General features: G+C 38.9%; 1 protein-coding gene across 1 annotated transcript; it reads right to left on the bottom strand.

The window, feature by feature from the left end:
- Positions 1–2,274: 2,274 nt before the first annotated feature.
- LOC139962514 (cystatin-A-like) lies at positions 2,275–17,376 on the bottom strand. The gene is made up of 4 exons (XM_071962540.1): positions 17,219–17,376; positions 6,993–7,095; positions 6,217–6,318; positions 2,275–4,925 (listed from the first exon to the last, which is right to left on the bottom strand). The coding sequence occupies exons 2-4, from the start codon at positions 7,068–7,070 to the stop codon at positions 4,806–4,808; spliced, it is 300 nt and encodes a 99-aa protein (XP_071818641.1). The 5' UTR covers positions 7,071–7,095; positions 17,219–17,376; the 3' UTR covers positions 2,275–4,805.
- Positions 17,377–18,609: the final 1,233 nt, after the last annotated feature.

Genomic DNA, 18,609 nt, shown 5'->3' with positions numbered 1-18,609 from the left:
TTGTGAACTTGTGAAGAACCACCAAGGGCGTAGGAACCGGGGGGCTGGGGGCGCCATCCCCCCAGTGAAAAATATGGGGGGCGGAAGTATCATTGCGCCCCCAGCTCCGCAAGTCAGAAAACCCCTTTTTCATTTCCAAATGAGAAAAAAAATTCATTTGGAGCACCAAATTGCATCTAAGACCAGGTGAAAATGCAAAATTATTTACAAAATGGAGTGGGTGTTGAAGTGTGCTATATTGCACCAAATTGCATCTGAGGCCACCTGGAAATGCAAAAAAAATCCAAAGGGGAGGGGGACACCCCCTCCCCTTACACCCCTCTCCCAGGCCGGCCATCAGTCTTCAGCCTCCCCCCCCCCCACTCAAAAGTACCTTCCTACGCCACTGAAAACCACACCCTCCTACAGCTAAGAATTGTCTTGTTCCATTTGGGAGAAATATTACTATAAAAATCGTAATTGGGAGCTGACATTTTGTAAATCTGTGGTATGTCATAACGCCCACTAAAATCTCAATCATATGTTTCCTCTATTTCTTTTCATATTTCAAATTTGAATGAGTAAGCAAAATTCCATCCATAGGTCATATTTTGCAGTTCAGTATTTGAGACTCAACTTGCGCAAACACCATCTCCATTACAAAAAGTAAACATTTTAATATCATAGAAAAACAAACCAGTTATATTTAGATCATGTCTACAGCATTGTTATGTGTGTGAGGAAACACTAAATACTGTGATATCTTCCAACAGAATAGACTTTTTCTAAGCTGTTTGGGGAAGTTCTTCGTGATAGTTAACTCCATCAAATAGATCAATAGTGATATGGTTGGATTTGTGTCTCCTTTAACAAAATGGCGGCGGAAAAGAGACATATAGGTTTATATATGTAGATTCGTATAATACACACAAACTCATTCAGAATATGACAATATTATAGTACATGATTTAAAGTAAACCGTCAAACTATTTACTACTTACCTTACAAATAGAAATGACTGAACTGGCTGAGATTCGATAATGTCTATTGATGTATCTTCGCTTAGTAGCGAAAATCGCCTGATTTTTCGATAGGTTTTTACGTAAGCTACCTTTCGAGGCCACCTTTCCGTTGAGCTCGTATAGTGACAATTTAAGAGTTCGTAGTGTTACGCCCTATGGTCAATCATTCATCTATACACGCTCAGCTTAAACATAGTTGTAGGAAGCAACTGATGATTCTTTTGTTGGGAGGGGAGGGGGAGGGGAGTATTTTCAACAACACGGGAGGCGCCAAACCTATACGGATCTGTGCAGGGGTTAGTGCTTTTTTATCCAGATCCTTGAGACCTGCTTTGTTCAGTGTTTGTCAACTTTTCAGTAGTGTAGTTCATTTGCAGTCTGCATTTGGAAACTTTAAGCAGACTTAGGCTATGGCTTACTTAGTGTCCGGCTATGTAAACCCTGGGTAAAGTTACTTTGAACTTTGGTTTACAGGGTCTGTGAAACACTCTGGGTTCACTCTGGGGTACCTTCCCACCAAGGTTGAAGGAAATCGGCACTGACATTGAGGAGATTTTGACACAAACTTGCGTGAAAATATACATTTGACTTTTAACAACGTCACCTTTGACCTCGGTTCCCATGGCAACCACACATTTTGCAAGTACTTCCATTTTCCCTGGTTCCATGTCATTCCAATGCTTCCCCTTGGAGTTATAGCAAACAAACTCACTAACAACTTATGACATTTGGTTCCGGGGAGGGGGGGGCGGCCTTCGAGACACAATGGTACCCTTGGGTACCATCCCACCAAGTTTGAATAAAATCATCCTAACCGTTTAGTAGCCCTGAGGTTTGACAAAAATTGGACACTTACACACCTGAACACGTTTTGACCTCATGCATGGACGTCTGCTCCCCCTGGGGTACCCCACCCATACGCAACTCCCAGAGAGTAGCTACTCAGGAACATTAACCATTACTATGGCAACTGTTGCTATGGCAACTGACATAGCTTTATATGGCCCAACTAGCAAAGGAACTACAATATGTTATGATCAATGAGGTAAGTTACCTCAGGTAACCATGACTGTTGATCTAATACCGGCAAACATTCCAAATGCATCACCTTTCAAGGGTAGTAAACAATAGACTCACAATTGAGAAAGTAAATTTCTAAGTTACATCAAATGACATACCAAAAATGACTTATTCTGATGGGAAGTTGACAAAACTGGTGTGTTTTTCTCTTAAAGACATTTATATCCTTGTGAAATACAGCCAGGAGACTTGATTATTTATCAGTCCACACATTTTTTATTTTTAAATTTTATGTACAAGTGGTTTTCCTTAACATACAAGAATGGCAATCACAAAAATAAAACAGTCCTTTAACATTTCAGCATGCGAATGCTCTTTGAAAAATGCTTCTACCATCACATAAGCAAAACTGCTCCATTTATTTTAATTCCGATCACAGCCCAACCCTTTTTCATTACATGAATAGTTTATGAAAGATCTCATTTTTAAAAGTTGAATATCGACACTTCTGCTGTTATTTCAAAGTAACAGTTGCACATGTCTGCATTAAAAATGTAATTATTAGGCACATTTGAAATGAATCTAAATTCCCCAATTTTGAGGAGAATATTCGGAATGGAAAGACATCCATGCCATGTACAGGATTACTGTTAGCAGAGATGGAATAGATCATGCAGGCCAAAACCATTTCCCTCACTATCCTTAAAGGGTGTGAAGACTCGCGCAAAAAGAAACATCTAATGCTGGTAATCTGACCTAGTTTCGAATGAGTGTAACAGAAGTGTTTAACACCACCATCAACCCCAGAAAATACACACACAGCTTGCTACCGTCAGTAACTAGACACTAGTGTTCAGTCAATACATGCAGCTATGGTCAATACCCACAGCACAGTGTACAAACGATACAGCCATGGACATCTCAGGTCCAGCTAAAGATAAGAAGGTATCACGTTTTATTACTGTCTGCATTTTGTAGCGACACGAACAAAACGTCACTTGCAAGCAACAGAAAGTTAACTTTTTCAGATGGCTGCAAGCGGTTTGGGGCGAGTCGTCAATGCTTTTAAGGGAACCAAAAGAAGTAACGACTTTGTAATATTACCAGAAACCCACACTTGCACGATAAGTGTACAAAAATTCATGATAAGGAACGTTATTGTTAAAACTGAAATTGGAAATGTCTGAAAATATGAAATTTAAGAGACCTGGTTATGTTTCACTTTTAAAATTATGTAAAAATGTTCCCACTTTCAACTGCAAGTAACTGAAGCTACTAGTGAAATATTCAACACTTGTCATTCTCAACCAGGGGGTCAGTGGACCCTTAGGGAGGTCCCTGAATAGAAACAAAAAACCCACACTTTTACATATGTTAACAATAATTCATCATAGGGGTATTGTTAAAAACTGAAAATGAAATGTCTGAAAAATTTGAAATCTAAGAAGCCTGGTTATGTTTCACTTCTGGACTTACGTAACAATGTCCCCAGTTTTGACTGCAAAGACTGAAGCTAACAGTGAAATATTCAACACCTGTCATTCTCAGTGAAAGATAAGCGCTTTGTGCAGTTTAAAGTATCCATTGTGACATCATTGCCACAAATTGATCACCCCCTTTGACTTCGACTTTCGCGGCAAGGGAGTGTCGTCAACTGCTTTAAATGACTAGATATTACAAGCCAGTCTTCTCGTAGTTTCTGCTTATAGTTAAGTATTTCTCAAGGGTTAGGAAGCCAATGGAAGCTCATTTGAAACCCAATCCATGAGACTCACCATGAGACTCAATGTTTATTAGCCAGCTTTGATGGTAAAAAGTAAATTACAGGATATTGTAGTTTTAAGCATTTTCAGTTTAGTTAACTTTAGTAAAAGTTCAGTTCAGTTTATTATTTCTCAAGGGTTAGGAAGCCAACGGAAGCTCATTTGAAACCCTATCCATGTGAGGATTTCAGATTGAGCAATGGCTTATATCAAGCTTCCTCTGTTTGATGAAAAATTACGATGCAGGTTTGTAATAGTTGCAGCGATTCCTGCTCCTGGAACAGCCATTAAACTTCCCCATCGTCCGAGAGACGAGTATGGAGCACTGCATCTGACAACTTTCTCATACACCGAGGGACGAGGAGGTGAATGCACCTAGTTAGTCATATGACTGCAGTGCACTGACATGGCGACCAAAGCTGTTGCAAAAAAACGATTTCTCCAATCGCAAACCGGAAGTATGTATGTATTGTAAGTATTTTTGATCCTCCTGCAAGCAGGAACTCGCGAAGAAGCCATCATTGGCTTATCAAAGCCGAGAAGTCAGTCTCTTAGATTCATATTTAACGTCCATGATTATGAATTGTCAATTGTTAACAACTCTGTGACTGGATGATATACATTAATCTTGGAGTGACTCGAACTCGGGACCTTATAATTGAAGGGCACGAGCGTTAACCTCTGAGCTAAGTTAGCTAACACTCCTAAGTATCAAAGACATTAAAGACTTGGTTTTAATGACACTGTAAAAAGTAGCAATTTCGGCCAGGGTCAAGAGCATCTGGTAACCTAGAGGATATGGGGTGGACACTCATTAACATCTTACTACCACCATTCACACCCAGAACTTAAGGTACAATAAACCTAAAACATATAGCCTATAGTATTATGACCAAAGGTGTATCGGCCATACCTACGAAAGACATAGAACTAAGCAGACCCTCAGTGAATACCGAAAGAGCAGAAAAAAGTAGAAGTAGAAATACAGAATAGAACAACTTATACTTTGGCAAGCGAAACCTTAAAAATATGTAATGGGATCATCTTTGGTCTTGTCGTCCTGGAAACCGCTGTAGGTAACATTTCCTTGAAAATGTTTGTATATTCTTACATGGATGAATTTGTCATTCCCAACGTCAACCTGAAACAGAAAAAAAAAGAAAAAAAAAGATGAACTTTTACCAATTTACCGATTTCAGTTCTTCATTGGGACCAGATTTGCAAACATGAATTATCAAGTTTTGATGGTTTATTTACATTGAATGCTTTTTAAGAATTTATCGTTGCACTGTCTACCTGTGCATAGCATGTATGTGGCTATCACGGTAAAATTGTGATGTCGGATTTCTTTAGGTCTATGCCAAGTTTCACATTAAAGAGGTTGAGAAAGTCAACCATCTCACAAAACTGAAGCAATTAATCCAACTTGTCTGGCTTCAATTATTATGTTCGACACAGTCGTCACAATTTGACCTTTGAACTTTAATGATCATTACTCAAACACAACAAGTGACAAAATGCTTCTTGTAATTTAATATGCAGATTTGGACTTAAAGTATACAATCTGGTCAAGGTTCCTCTTGAACTAAAATAAGGTTTGTTCTTCCCCAATCCCCCCCCCCCACCTCAAAAAGATACACTGCGTGTTCTTAACACATTGCTTGCTCATGTGAAGATGTGAATCTTGCCAAGCCTCCCATCTTCAGTTATTGTGCTTCAAACTTCCATGATGTCTCCCAGCCTCGCACATGTACTAGACTACACGTGCCTTCATAACAGCAAATGTTGAAACAGACCTCCCGCCCTGTCCCGCCCATCTCACCCCCCTCCCCCCCCCGATACAGGCATCTAGTTGGCATTAAGAGCCAGGTTGTGTCTCAGGGACAATCATATCAACAGTCCCATCCTAGACCATCTCCACATTGATGTATTCATTGTTTATCAGGTATATTATGAAATAGAAAATTAGTTTACATCTTGATTCCATATTTCTTCTAGCTGGGTGATCCATTTGATGAGTTGTAACCAGTCACTTAAATTTGAGATCGACTCTAGCAGCTGCTACATTTAATATACCTGACTTTGAGTCAAGACACTGACCTAAGAGTCACTGTACGATCTCTATTGGAAAAACAAAAAACTGGACAGAACATTTCCTAGTCGCTGCACATTTGAAACCTAGACTTGAGTCCTGACAAAAGTTTACAACACTGTCCGTAAAGGCAATGCTCATGGTGTGCAAAATACAATATTACAAGACCATCCCATTTGGACACAGGTGGTACGTCATAACGTCAGTATGTGTTTAATCTGAAAGCCATGATCGTCACGTTTAAAGTGCTTGCTACGTCAGCTTGAAAGAGAGTCATGGGGGAAAAAAAGATGGTAAATGACATTTAAAAAAAGAAGGAATAAAAGTTCTGTAGGCTTACTTTTACAAAGTAGTTCACGCCAGATACGACTTGAGTGGAGTAATGAGTTGCATTGAAAGTGTCAAATGTTGTACCGGCAGCACTTTCAACTTCAGCCTTGACCTGCCAAGATATATATAGAAGTCACTGGATATGAAGAAATAACATTAGAAAACATGGGAAGGGGAGGTGGGAAGGGGATTTGGGAGGGGGAGGTGGGGTTGGTAGGATGAGTAGGGGTGGTGGTGGAGTGCAGTGGCGGAGCGTCCATACAGTCAGGGGGCGGATGCCCCCCCTGACGGACTCAAATGGACTGCTGGCGCCCTTTTCAGCTCTTTACCACTTTTTACTTATTCACGATTATTGACTTTTTTTATTGCTCTCTCATCTACCCATTGACATTTGTCACATTTTGTTGGTGTAATTTGGCGATGACACCTACTGTATTTATTCTTTGTTTATCTGCAAATTAGCCAGGCCCGGAAAGGGTCATTTCCGGCGATGTAGGGAGTATCTTTACTCAAAAAATTTCTGTATGCTAGGTGCCAACCTGTGGTGGCGCTCCGCTAGATAGTGTCGAAAGCGCCCCTACAAACTATTCTCGCCCCTCCTGACCAATACCCCTAGCTCCGCCACTGGTGGAGTGTGTTCATTATCCTCTTTGCCAATATATGGATATATGAGAGAGATTCCTATAAGTTTAAAGTAAACAGTTCCACTGTAAGACTGACTTTTCGACCAGGCCTGACCAGAAGGGTGGGTCTGGTGGGGCCTACACTTGGAGTACAGTACTGTACCTGATCAACTAGGTCTTGCACCTCTTCGGTCACTTCCTTCGCCTCTGTGATACCCCCCATCATCTTCTGTTGCGCCATTTTCTATCTAATACTAGGTACAAGACTTTTAAAAGAAAAGAAGAACCATTGTAAAGGAAGCTTATCTACTGTATATCGAATAATGAATCCAGTTGTACATAAGAATTAAATTGAATATTATGTAGATGGCTCTACGACTAAATTATAACTAAGATCAGGTGATACTAACAAACTGTTTGAACAATATAAACCTGTCAGCTTGCATGCTTGAACTATTTCAAACCCAGGAGAACATATTTCTCAATAACTAAAATGCTAGCAGCAATTCATCACTGTTTGAACTCCTGAAGTCTGAAAATAAGTCATTTGCGGACCCACAGATCGTTGACTTGAAGCTAACAAGCAGTACAGTTAAAACTTTAATGTATGCTATATATATATATTATATACAGTGATGTGCTCACACTGGGCGGCACCGGGCGGCTGCGCCCAGCAGTTCTGAATGCCACCCAGCACAAACAGTATTTTAAACATTTCTGCCGGGCACTTTTTTGATGAAAATTTAACAAATTTTTACCATAACCAAAATCATGGCACAGAATAGGAAAAATAGCACCATCTAAGCATACTTCATGTGCAAAATTTGTCCAGTGGGGAGGGGTACCCCACCCATGAGACCCCTCTCCCAGGGTGTGGATCACACTACCACACAATCTGCCCGGCACTCACATATTCCTCAGCACATCCCCGTATATATATTTATACACTCAGTATTTTTAAATCAAGTGTACACTAAACAGCTACTGCACATATTCAAATGAATTTTTCATTGTGTTTGATATCCAGAAAGACCTTCCTAATGATGACAAATGATGAACACTGCAAAGAATCTGAGTATTATTTGGAAAAACCCTTTAATGTGGAATTAAAAAATCTGCTCATTGTTGATTTTCAGGTAACGTTTACCATCCGGAGACTTTGTTAATAACGTCTGACTATCTGTGTGTACAACTCTGTATGATTTACACTTCTCAATGCATGGTTTCCTTTTTGGCCACTCCCCTTCAATAAATTATTACGTTGTTTGTCGAGGCATTGAATCGTAGCGGTTACCTGGCTAGAGACGATTGTCAACTGAGTTTCTCTTTACTTGTACAGAACTTTATTCTCATAAAATGACAGACCATGAAACTTTCTCAGCAGGCCACAGTACGTATAACGCACAGTGCTTAGACATCGCAGTATGTATCAGTATGTGACAGTATAACGCAATTTCTGAAGGGTTCACGTACTTAACAAAAATAACACTAACGCATGACACAGACAATATAAATACAGTCCGACCAAATGAGTGGACGCCTTAAATATTTTAACATGCGTGGATCTTACAGAGCTCTCTAAACCGTACATGAGTGGATCTATACCTGCACATCTGTGTATTTCAACGGCATGCTGCACAATCTCGTGGTATGTCAGTGTACATCGACTTGGAGAGCATCACCTGACAGGTGACTTCATAGTCGACCCAAAACAGATTGATGAGGAACGTTGGAATTAACGGCACGCACGGCCATCTGCAAAGCAGGCATGAGCTTTTTCCGCGAATTCGCGGAATATCCATGATTTCTTTTCTACCTCGGGGACAAAAACTATTATCCTAACACACTGTAGCATATGCAAACTGAAGCCTATACCGCAATTTTTGCAAAGTTCCATAATTTTTTTTTTTACCCCAGGCTCATCCCTGACAAAGGCTTACCGATTACCAATTGAAAACAACAATTGCAAAGATTTCACTACTGTAGCTATGGGTGGGACGTAATATTATTTTTTTCTGTACTGGAATAGGCAATACACAGCTCCATATATACAGTACTGTACAGTGGTTAAGAGTGCTCAGTCAAATTGTTCGTAAATATTACCCTAAAGTTACATTGAAACTTGGGTAATGTTCAATATGTGTCAGTATTACTGCACAATGCACTGATATACCAGTGGCGTAGGAAGGTACTTTTGAGAAGGGGGGCTGAAGACTGATGGCCGGCCTGGGGGAGGGGTCTAAGGGGGTGTTCCCCTCCCCATTTGTTTTTTTTTGCATTTCCAGGTGGCCTCAGATGCAATTTGGTGCAATATAGCACACTTCAACACCCACTCCATTTTGTAAATAATTTTGCATTTTCACCTGGCCTTAGATGCAATTTGGTGCTACAAATGAGATTTTTTCGGCCAAAATGTTCTGAGCACCAAGGGCAGTTAGTGATGATTATCCACAATCGCACAAACAAGTCATCACTATGTTGAGAATAAGATTGGAAAAAATCATGACGAATGTTGTTATCATTTATTGAGAAATGAAAAAGGGGTTTTCTGACTTGCGAAGCGGGAGGGTGGAATGATACTTCTGCCCCCCTATTTTTCACTGGGGGGCTGGCACCCCCCAGCCCCCCAGTTCCTACGCCCTTGTGATATACAGTAGAACCAGATGCAAAAATTCAGATTCAAGCTTCCTTCTTCCACAGACTAATTCTTAAATATGTTATTTTTTTAAATAAATTTTGTTAACTTCAAAACTGTGTTATACCGTGAACAGTATTAACAAAATAGCACTGTGCATATATACATTCTACACAGTCACACCTAATCCAACAATTACCAGCTGTCCCTGGATGAATTTCCTCAATCAATTTAGCCTCCAATGCAACAATTGGCTATTATATTAACTATTAACTGGCTATTATATAACTTTTATGAAACATTTGTATGCACTATGCAGGATTATACTTCTTGTTTGGTCTTCCCACGCTTCACACCAACCCCTGCTAAGTTTCCACAAGGAGAACTGGTCATGGTTGACCGGCTTTTTGTTGGCAACATGAAGAAGCTTCCTTATCAATGTACAGTACAGTAACTGTAACGTACTGCATGAAACTTCAGAGAAATGTCATTTCCTCAACAATATTGGGTAAATTTAAGAATCTTTAGAATAATTGTACCAAGGGGCTACAAGTACAATGGTGTTTGATAAAGGGAATTGCATGTTAATACCGTACCTATAGTATATTATACTGCACAATACTCAACCTTTGGGCAGGTTTCAAATTTCCTATCCGACCATTCTGTGTACTGTAGCACTGGAACATGCTGTTTTTTTTTTTCTTCTTCAAATTACAGAATTAAACTTCATTGAAAAGTTGGACTTTCAGTTCCTCAACAATATTGTGTAAAACTTAAAACTCTTTTGATTAATTGTCCCAACAGGCTGTAAGTACAATCATGTTTGATAAAGGGGGATTACATGTTAAGACTTTCTATAGTATATTAATTATAAATAACAATACTGTACAAAAGCCCCCTGCTCTCAAACGTCTCGCTCCTCCCCTCCCCCCCCACCACCCTCACCTGCTGCCCCAAATGAATTATTAGAATACAATATAACTTAATTATTAGATATAGCGATACCCTATTGCATGCCCCCCTTGTCAATCTCTTTGACCTGCCCTGAAGCCCCTCTAATGAAAAAATCTAGTTACTCCTATCGATGGACCATGTATAGACCATCGGTCTCACGGACCATATGTTCGCGGAAATTTGGTCTCGTGGAATTCCCCCCATGCTATATATGATGGAAATTTAAGTCTGAATCAACCTTCCTTCATGTACAGCAGTGCCATGCAGGAAGGAAATTTCTTTAAGTATTAAAGAAAACAATTTGATCGACTTCTGGCTAAAAACTGTCTAACTTCGCGGTACTTGAAATCAAAATGTCAATCTGATAATGTCATATTATGATAGCAGTACCAGGAAAAGTTGTTACCCTATTGGCCTACAGTGATCTACTGTACTTACAGCATATATACTGTACGTTCCACTACAGGTTTGTTACAAACTAGTTCAAATGAATTTCCCACAATTTTATTATAACGGATATACACAGTATCGTAAGTTTAAGAGCCTATACATACTTTATGTACAGTATCATCAAGTGCATTCACAAAGTAACTTACATGTACAGTAATAGTTTGCATGAAGACAAAATATCAACAGATAAATATTTAGAATTTTAGTCGGCGATATGATTATAAAGTTCAAGAACCAGAAAAATATCAACAGATAAATACTTAGAATTTTAGTCGGCGATATGATTACAAAGTTCAAGAACCAGAAAATATTAAGTGGTTACGATGCCAAAACATATATTCATCATGTGGCAAGCCATGTATATTAACATACGTGAACCTGTGCACACGAAAATGAAGAGGGTTATCTACTGTATTGACTAATGTAGCAACATATAAAGAAAGGTACCAGGAATCAGTTATCATGTTGACAAAGCATCAACCACTTAATTCACTGGATACAGTATAGAAGTATTATTCCAATTCCTATGTGAAATATGCCGTAGACACATAGATTGTATGATCTAAAAGGAAATTTTCTCTTACCAATTTTGAGCTTGTATATCCCTTGAAGACTTGCTACTAAAGACTAGAGGTGAGTGGTCTACATGACATTGTTTAAAATGCACCTGAAATATTTTGACAACCTACAAGTCATCTAGTATAAATCACAAAAACAAATTGCCAATTCACAGAGCAATATAACCTTTTCACCACTTGATATAATGTGACATATAATTCAGTCAGATAACTTCTTTGAAGTTTACTGCTATTCAAAGAACACTTTACTATTCATACTAGTTTAAAGGGCATTTAATCTGCACAAAGCAGTGAGTACAATACTGTAATATTCACAACAGACAAAGGAAAACCATGTAAAAAGTTATAAGCAAGGTTTTTACTGCATATCGAGTTATATTTTAAGTAGGGAAGTATCGGTCTCAAGTGGAGTTTCAACTATCATATTCGATGTATTTTTAGTACTGTAACTATATATCTATAAATATATGAATAACATAACATGTTGTGTGATAATATTAAGTGTCACACTTGAACTGTAATCCCTGTACGGTACATGGCAAGAAGATAAAATTGATGCCAGCCTATGGAAATACAGTCCAATAAAATTCTATTCGGCTTTCGATTCTCGTGAAATCAAACTAATTTAATGAACCTGTACTGTAATTCCTTTGTTTCATTGTGTGACCCAGACTATACCTTACCTCTTTAATAAAGAGGTAAGGTATAGTCCGGGTCACACAATGAAACAGAGAGTACAACAGTCTGTGCAATAAACACACAAGAGTGACATACAGCTAGGACCTAGGTCACAAAGAAAGCTCTCTGAAAGTTTATATACCATACTGTACAGTAGCTCCTTGCTTTTAGCAACAGAATGACTGTAGGTATCGAAAGTACTTTATGTACGTGTACACAAACATTTCTTGGCAGAAGTCAACATTTTTACCCAGAGGAAAAAATAAACAATTGGCTGACAATGGATGACGAGAAGAAGCCCAGGGAGAGAGAAAGAAAAACAATGCAATATAAACAGATCACAGGATACACTATATCTACTGGTATCAGTTATGTTCGGTTTCTGTATCAAATCCTGAATAATTCTTTTTTCATGTTAACACTCGACAACACTACAGGCATTACATCAAGTTCATCTCAAGATTGCGCTCAAAATCAGATCTTCTACATTTTAATGGTTTTGCTTGTACAGTATGTATGTGCATCATGATTTACTTGTAAACTCATCCTCCACCTTTAAGCCATTATCGATTACGTACACTAATGTACATGTGTACTACCTCTGTGCAGAGTTCATAATAATCATTATATGCAACATATACAGGTGCGTATCCAGGGGGGGGGCGTTGGGGGCGCGCGCCCCCCGGGTAAGGAAAAGAGGAGAGAAAAAAAAGAGAAGAAAAAAGGGAAAAGGAGGGGAAAAAAGAAAAGGAGGAGAGGAAGGAAGGGAAAAGAAAAAGAAAAAAGAGAGAAAAAGGAGAAAAGGAGGGAGTAGAAGATAGCCAAGACCTCGGGAAGAGAAAGATCCCTATTATATACACAGGGTAGCCAGTGACAGATCAAGGATTACGGAGGGGGTGTGCGCCTCACCCTACCCCTTACCCCGACAACTCCATTTTTGACGTTTCCGTTTTTCCTCTCTCACTAATGTACTTGAACTCGACCGAGTCGTCGGGGAACATAACGCATTTCGGGAAGGGGGCGACCGCCCCCCCGAGCAAATTTTCTTTATGACATCGCTAGTAATTTCAAAATAGACAATGCTTAGATGCAACTTACAAGGCCTGGGAAGTGTCATTTCCAGCGATCTGGGAGGCATTTTCGGCCAAAATTTTTCTTGTTCGCTTCGCGCCAACTTATGGTGGCGCTTCGCTTAGATAGTTTGCCTACAGGCTTCGCCCTCCCTTGGCAATTACTCGCTACACGCCTGTTCGAATTTGTAAAGCAAAGAGCAGATATAACATCGTATCAATGAGCATTGAAATGCATGTTCCACGATGAACAGCCTCAAAAACTGTCAATGTGTGTAGTCAAAGGCGTAGGAGCCAGATTGGATTTGGGGGCTGTAATGACTTGCCCGAAAAAAAAGCCAAAATTTTTCGCGCGCAAAGCGCGCATTCAACATGTCGATGCCAATATCATATAGGCAAGATCGCTCATTACATTATATGGCATCGTCTACCGCACGGTCCGTCAAAGTTGCACAGTATACCGCCGGATGCTAATGTAAACAACCAAATGTCTTATGTAGATGGAGAAAAACCATACAGATCCATTTATGTCAAAACTCTCTTTTACAGTAGTAATGTCGGCCAAGCTTACAACTTTATTTCAATTACCAAGGAGATCATTTTAAGCTATTCATTGCTATTTATTTTTCTTTCAGTAGGTGCCCCAAAAAAATGGGAAAACAATTGGGGGGGGGGCTGCAGCCCCCGCCTCCTACAGGACCTACGCCTATGAGTGAAGTGTTCGGTTTCGATATACCTGATATCGGAAATATCTGCTATTTTTCTGTTCCTTCAACCAAGTTTTGTAAAAGCCATTATAAGAGGTTGCAATATTTCTACACCAATAAATTAACTGTGTCGGAATTTTCGAAAATTCCCTGACCAACATTCTTCATTATACTTCCCTCTACTCGTGCAATTTTGACCGGTCTGTTTGGGTTTGAAGGTTTTTTTTCTATATTGGTGGTTGTCCATAGATGAAATTTTGTGCAACATTAGCGGTATGTTTTGAAGTGAATTTATTATGTAAATTCTGAACAAATAATGGGCTTAAAACCTTGAAAAGTGGGGCTGACGGGTATTGTGGGCCGTTACGTAGAATTACCTACAAAAGCAATGATCTACAGGAGATACGATGAGGTCGAACATGATGTGTGACTGGTGACAATCTTGAAAAAGGTTATGGATGGAATAAACTATTGAGTAAAACTTGGTTCTCAAGCAAAAGTGTACATCTGGTTGGTCATTTTCAAGCCCGAGAAGTGCCATTTCCGGTGATCTGGGGGGCTATGAAAACCAAAAATTTTCTTGTACGCTGCGCGCCAACCGATGGTGGCGCTCCGCTTAGATAGTAATTCGCGCCCCCCGGGTTAGAAAATCCTGGATACGCGCCTGATATATACAGTATCTACTTTATTAGAATATTGCACATTTCAATAATATTCACTGGCACAGATACTTTTTATGACCAGCTGATATATAATGCAACTTTCTGAAAACTCCATGAGCCTGCACCTACTGTAGACAATCAGATATAGTGTGCAACCAATGGGACACACTGCAAAAGTAATTTTGGTATATAAAATAGTTGTGGTTTTGCAAATGCCAGTTCATGATCTGGAGGAGGGGTTGGGTGAGGGTGCTTACAATGAAAACATGACCATTAGACATTCTTTTGCATAATTTGGGTAAAAGTACATGTTTTTGATAAACCTGCATTTCTGACCAAATTACTCCTATATATTGTAATTGGATACATTTTTCATAGAGATCATTTTGTACTGTACTTGAAAGTACAGAAGATTTACACCTATATTGTTTATTGTATGAGTAGATTTATTCAACCAAATTCCATACCAAATTTGACTACAGAACAGCTATTCTTAATATTGCATACATCATTGTCATGCTTATACAGTACAGTATAAGGCCTACCATGCACAGTTGTCTCAACAAGTTTACTTCCTGTTTTGAGGGGCTTCAACTAGGAATTCTTGGTAATACAGAAAACGAAATACGTAGACACTGTAATTTATACTAACTGTGCACTGAATAGAGCAGAAATACATATTTAACCTACTGTACACAATGTCAGGGTTCAACTTCCTATGCTTTGTAAATATATAAATCTTAAACATGGAAATTATAAGGAAATATGGAAGGGATGATTCAAATCTAGAAAATTGTCTTAATCAATTTATACCACATTTAAATCATTATCATTACAAGGTTCTATGAACCACATTGTATTGTTTCACATTAAACTTTAATGTTGTAAAGCCCCTGTATACCGACCATTTTATGTGCAGTTTACATGCATTGTACAGTATATGGTATCAACTCAATTGATCTATTCAGAGAAATGTGTTAGCTTTTTGCTACATGTAATTCATTGCTGACAATTTTATGAGAAAGTTATTTTAATATTGAACATTGCAATATTATTCATTGCTGACCTTTAGCTTGGTCAATTATTATTCACATGCTTGCTCTATGATGTCATGCATGTAGTGTGCCTAAAATTAGTTCCTTCACACTTTTTTTTATACTTAGTCAATGAATCCTCGTCGATGTTCTCTACAACCGATTCCAGCTAGTTTGACACTCATTTGCATATGGCTCTGACCAATCTGGAACCCAGGATTGGTCAGATGCTAACTTTCAGCCAATCAGGGCCAGGCTGATGATCTATACGTGCTGGCGTGGGTTGTGGAAAAATTATGATTCAATCGAGGAGTTATGATAAACCTCCCAGAGATGTTCAGCCTTGTTAACTTCACTCGTGCTGGATTTCCCTTCACCCTTAAGCCCTTACTGTTTATTGACTTGGCACTATCTATCTTATAAACAGCCAAACTACCCTAGCAATCTTGCGGTTTCATGTTAATGAGTTAATTTTAGGCCCAAATCTTATTCGCCAACCCCCCCCCCCACATTCCCGCCTCCCCTATATATAATTTGAACGTTTATTCAGCCAGGAAGCAACTGAAAATACAATCCACCAACATACTGTACAGGTACAGTATATCTATCTTCTAAACACAAGATACTGTTACATATATGGGGAATTGCACCTTTTAATTGTTCACTTTACTGTACAGTAAGTCCCACCAATTCATTAATATGTACATGTTATCTGCACCAGAATCAATAGGGACCATCACTTGGTCATGGGGTATCAATTGTAGAGTACCAAGTTTCAACCAAATGGACTTACAGTTCATGAGATGTGTTGTTTACAATTACAAACATAGGCGTCACATACAACACACATACTGTTCACACATATACTGTATGCCAATTAATGTATAAGTTGTAGCCTTGTAGTTTGCTGATGATTTCTTTCAGCATACAGTATAGTGGGAACCCTAAATTAGAGAATAAGAAATTGTATTCTTTAACAATTCTGTCTATGATATGGTACATAGTCTAACTCTTGACCTTCACATTTGAAATACCTGAATGCAGTTCCTACAGTAAGGTGATCAGATGTGCTCGGTTTCCGGGGACAGATCCCCATTCCCTGTCCAGATTTAAGTTGTCCCCAAAACTGTTGTGAAATATATTACTACTTCAGAATGTTTAGAAACTTTCCTGAATGAATTCTCTTACCTGTATGGCCTTCCGTTCGTAGAAACTGCTTGAAATGCAAACAAACATAGCAATCATTGCAATGGCTAGCTTATAGTACCCAGTAATGCTACCTTCCAATATCCAACTTAACAACTACTGTAGGCCTAGGCTTTATTTGGTCACGATATAAACATAATCATTCACAGCTATTACAAAACGTTAGTCTTACTACATTTTAGACAGATAAAAAATGTTAGCAAACTGCTTAACTACTGCAAAAAGCCTGTGTATGGGTAGATACGTAAAAGTTAGAGGGTCTGATGTTTTCTGATCTAAGCACTTAGCCGACCGAGCTTCTTCAAAGGCTCAGAAGATGATCATGTTAGGATCGAAAATTTAGGCGCTCTTAACTTTTACATACTTAATAAGACTGATATAAAGTATAACATTTAAGAACTGTAAGCGGTCTCACTTTCACTTGATACGCCGTCTATTTTGAACGAGAACTAACTTCTGTGTAAACTCTCTGATGATGAACTATCCGACCCTTTGATTTACTGTTATTGATAATGATGCATATGGTCCACACAGCGTTACCGTAGCCTGCCTGCAGTTCAAAATGTGATGAAGGTAAACAGACTAAATTTGTCAGGTGACGATACGTGTGTAGTCAGATGGTGTTGTAGGTGGCGTACTTCTAAATCTATCTGCGCCACACTAACTGGACTGAACCTGGCAGGCAGAGCTAGCAAAATTCTAATGTCAATCATCTAATCGTAACAATAATTAGATGAAAATGCTGTGTTAAACAGGCAGAAGAACTGTTATTTGTTGCTATAAATTAGTGTCCACAATTAATGGGATCATTTATTTTTCTTATTTCCTAGTTTAGAGTTGCATTTTCATGAAAATCTGAATACAGAGAACGTTGACAGGTACGTAGGCAAACATTCCAAAGATATCACATTGCAAGGAAAAATCTACAACTAAAACGTTATTATAGGAAATTAACCGCGCTTTTCAACAGCATTTATTTGGGAAGGCATTACAGATCACCGACTCGGTTAACCACTCCGTGGAATAATAAGCTTGAAAGAAGGGTTTAACCACTCAGTCAAAATAGGTTACATTCAGTCTACCATATCTTGAGTTTGAAACAATGATATTGAGTTTCCAGCTTCCAGATTGGAAAATTGTCCCTTTTCGATGAGTGTCATATTGTGTGCCACTGGAATCGGTGGGGTGACAACTGGAAAGGGTTATATTGCTAACTTAACCTGAAATTTGGAAAAAAGTCTTTGTCAGCAAAATGTGGGAAAACCCCCATGCCTTATACCCTCACTGTTACCATGGAGCTATAATCCCAGGTTTATAGCTCCATGCTGTTACTATGCATCTGGTAATGCCAGCATGTGCAATTAGTCATCTCCTTGATCCAATAAGAACGAAGTTAGTTAGTCACCTGTAAACCATATGCTTTCAAATTTTACATTTCTGTGCAGGCGGTGGTTTGCTATCGGTTAAAACAGGGCATGATTTAGGATATCCAGGGTCACCTGTTTTGTTTTTTTCTTCTTCTTCATTAGGCCTATTTTGTTTATTTACTCTTACTTCCATGGGTACAAAACCATGCTGTTTTCCATTCCGATTTGATGCTCCAGCTCCATGTATTTATGCACTCACAGGCTGGTAGGATCAAAACATCATACCCTCTATCTTTCTTTATAGGTAGACTTCTTTCAGTTGGTTTTTGCCGATCCTGATTCGAGTGTATCAATATATGTGGTGCCGTAGTATCCAATAGGCAGATGAGAAAAATGAAGAGCGCCCCCAAATTCATGTGGCCCCAAAGTATAGGGAACC

Source organism: Apostichopus japonicus, chromosome 21, assembly GCF_037975245.1.
Source record: "Apostichopus japonicus isolate 1M-3 chromosome 21, ASM3797524v1, whole genome shotgun sequence".
In the NCBI taxonomy this organism is placed as follows: domain Eukaryota; kingdom Metazoa; phylum Echinodermata; class Holothuroidea; order Aspidochirotida; family Stichopodidae; genus Apostichopus; species Apostichopus japonicus.
This window is presented reverse-complemented; position numbering and strand designations above follow the sequence as displayed.

Coding starts and splice junctions, on each gene's coding strand:
- LOC139962514 (XM_071962540.1), bottom strand. CDS start 7,070: ATGGCGCAACAGAAGATGATGGGGGGTATCACAGAGGCGAAGGAAGTG. Junction 6,319..6,992: donor TGCAAGACCTAGTTGATCAG/GTACAGTACTGT, acceptor ATATCTTGGCAG/GTCAAGGCTGAAGTTGAAAG. Junction 4,926..6,216: donor GCGTGAACTACTTTGTAAAA/GTAAGCCTACAG, acceptor TTTCTGTTTCAG/GTTGACGTTGGGAATGACAA.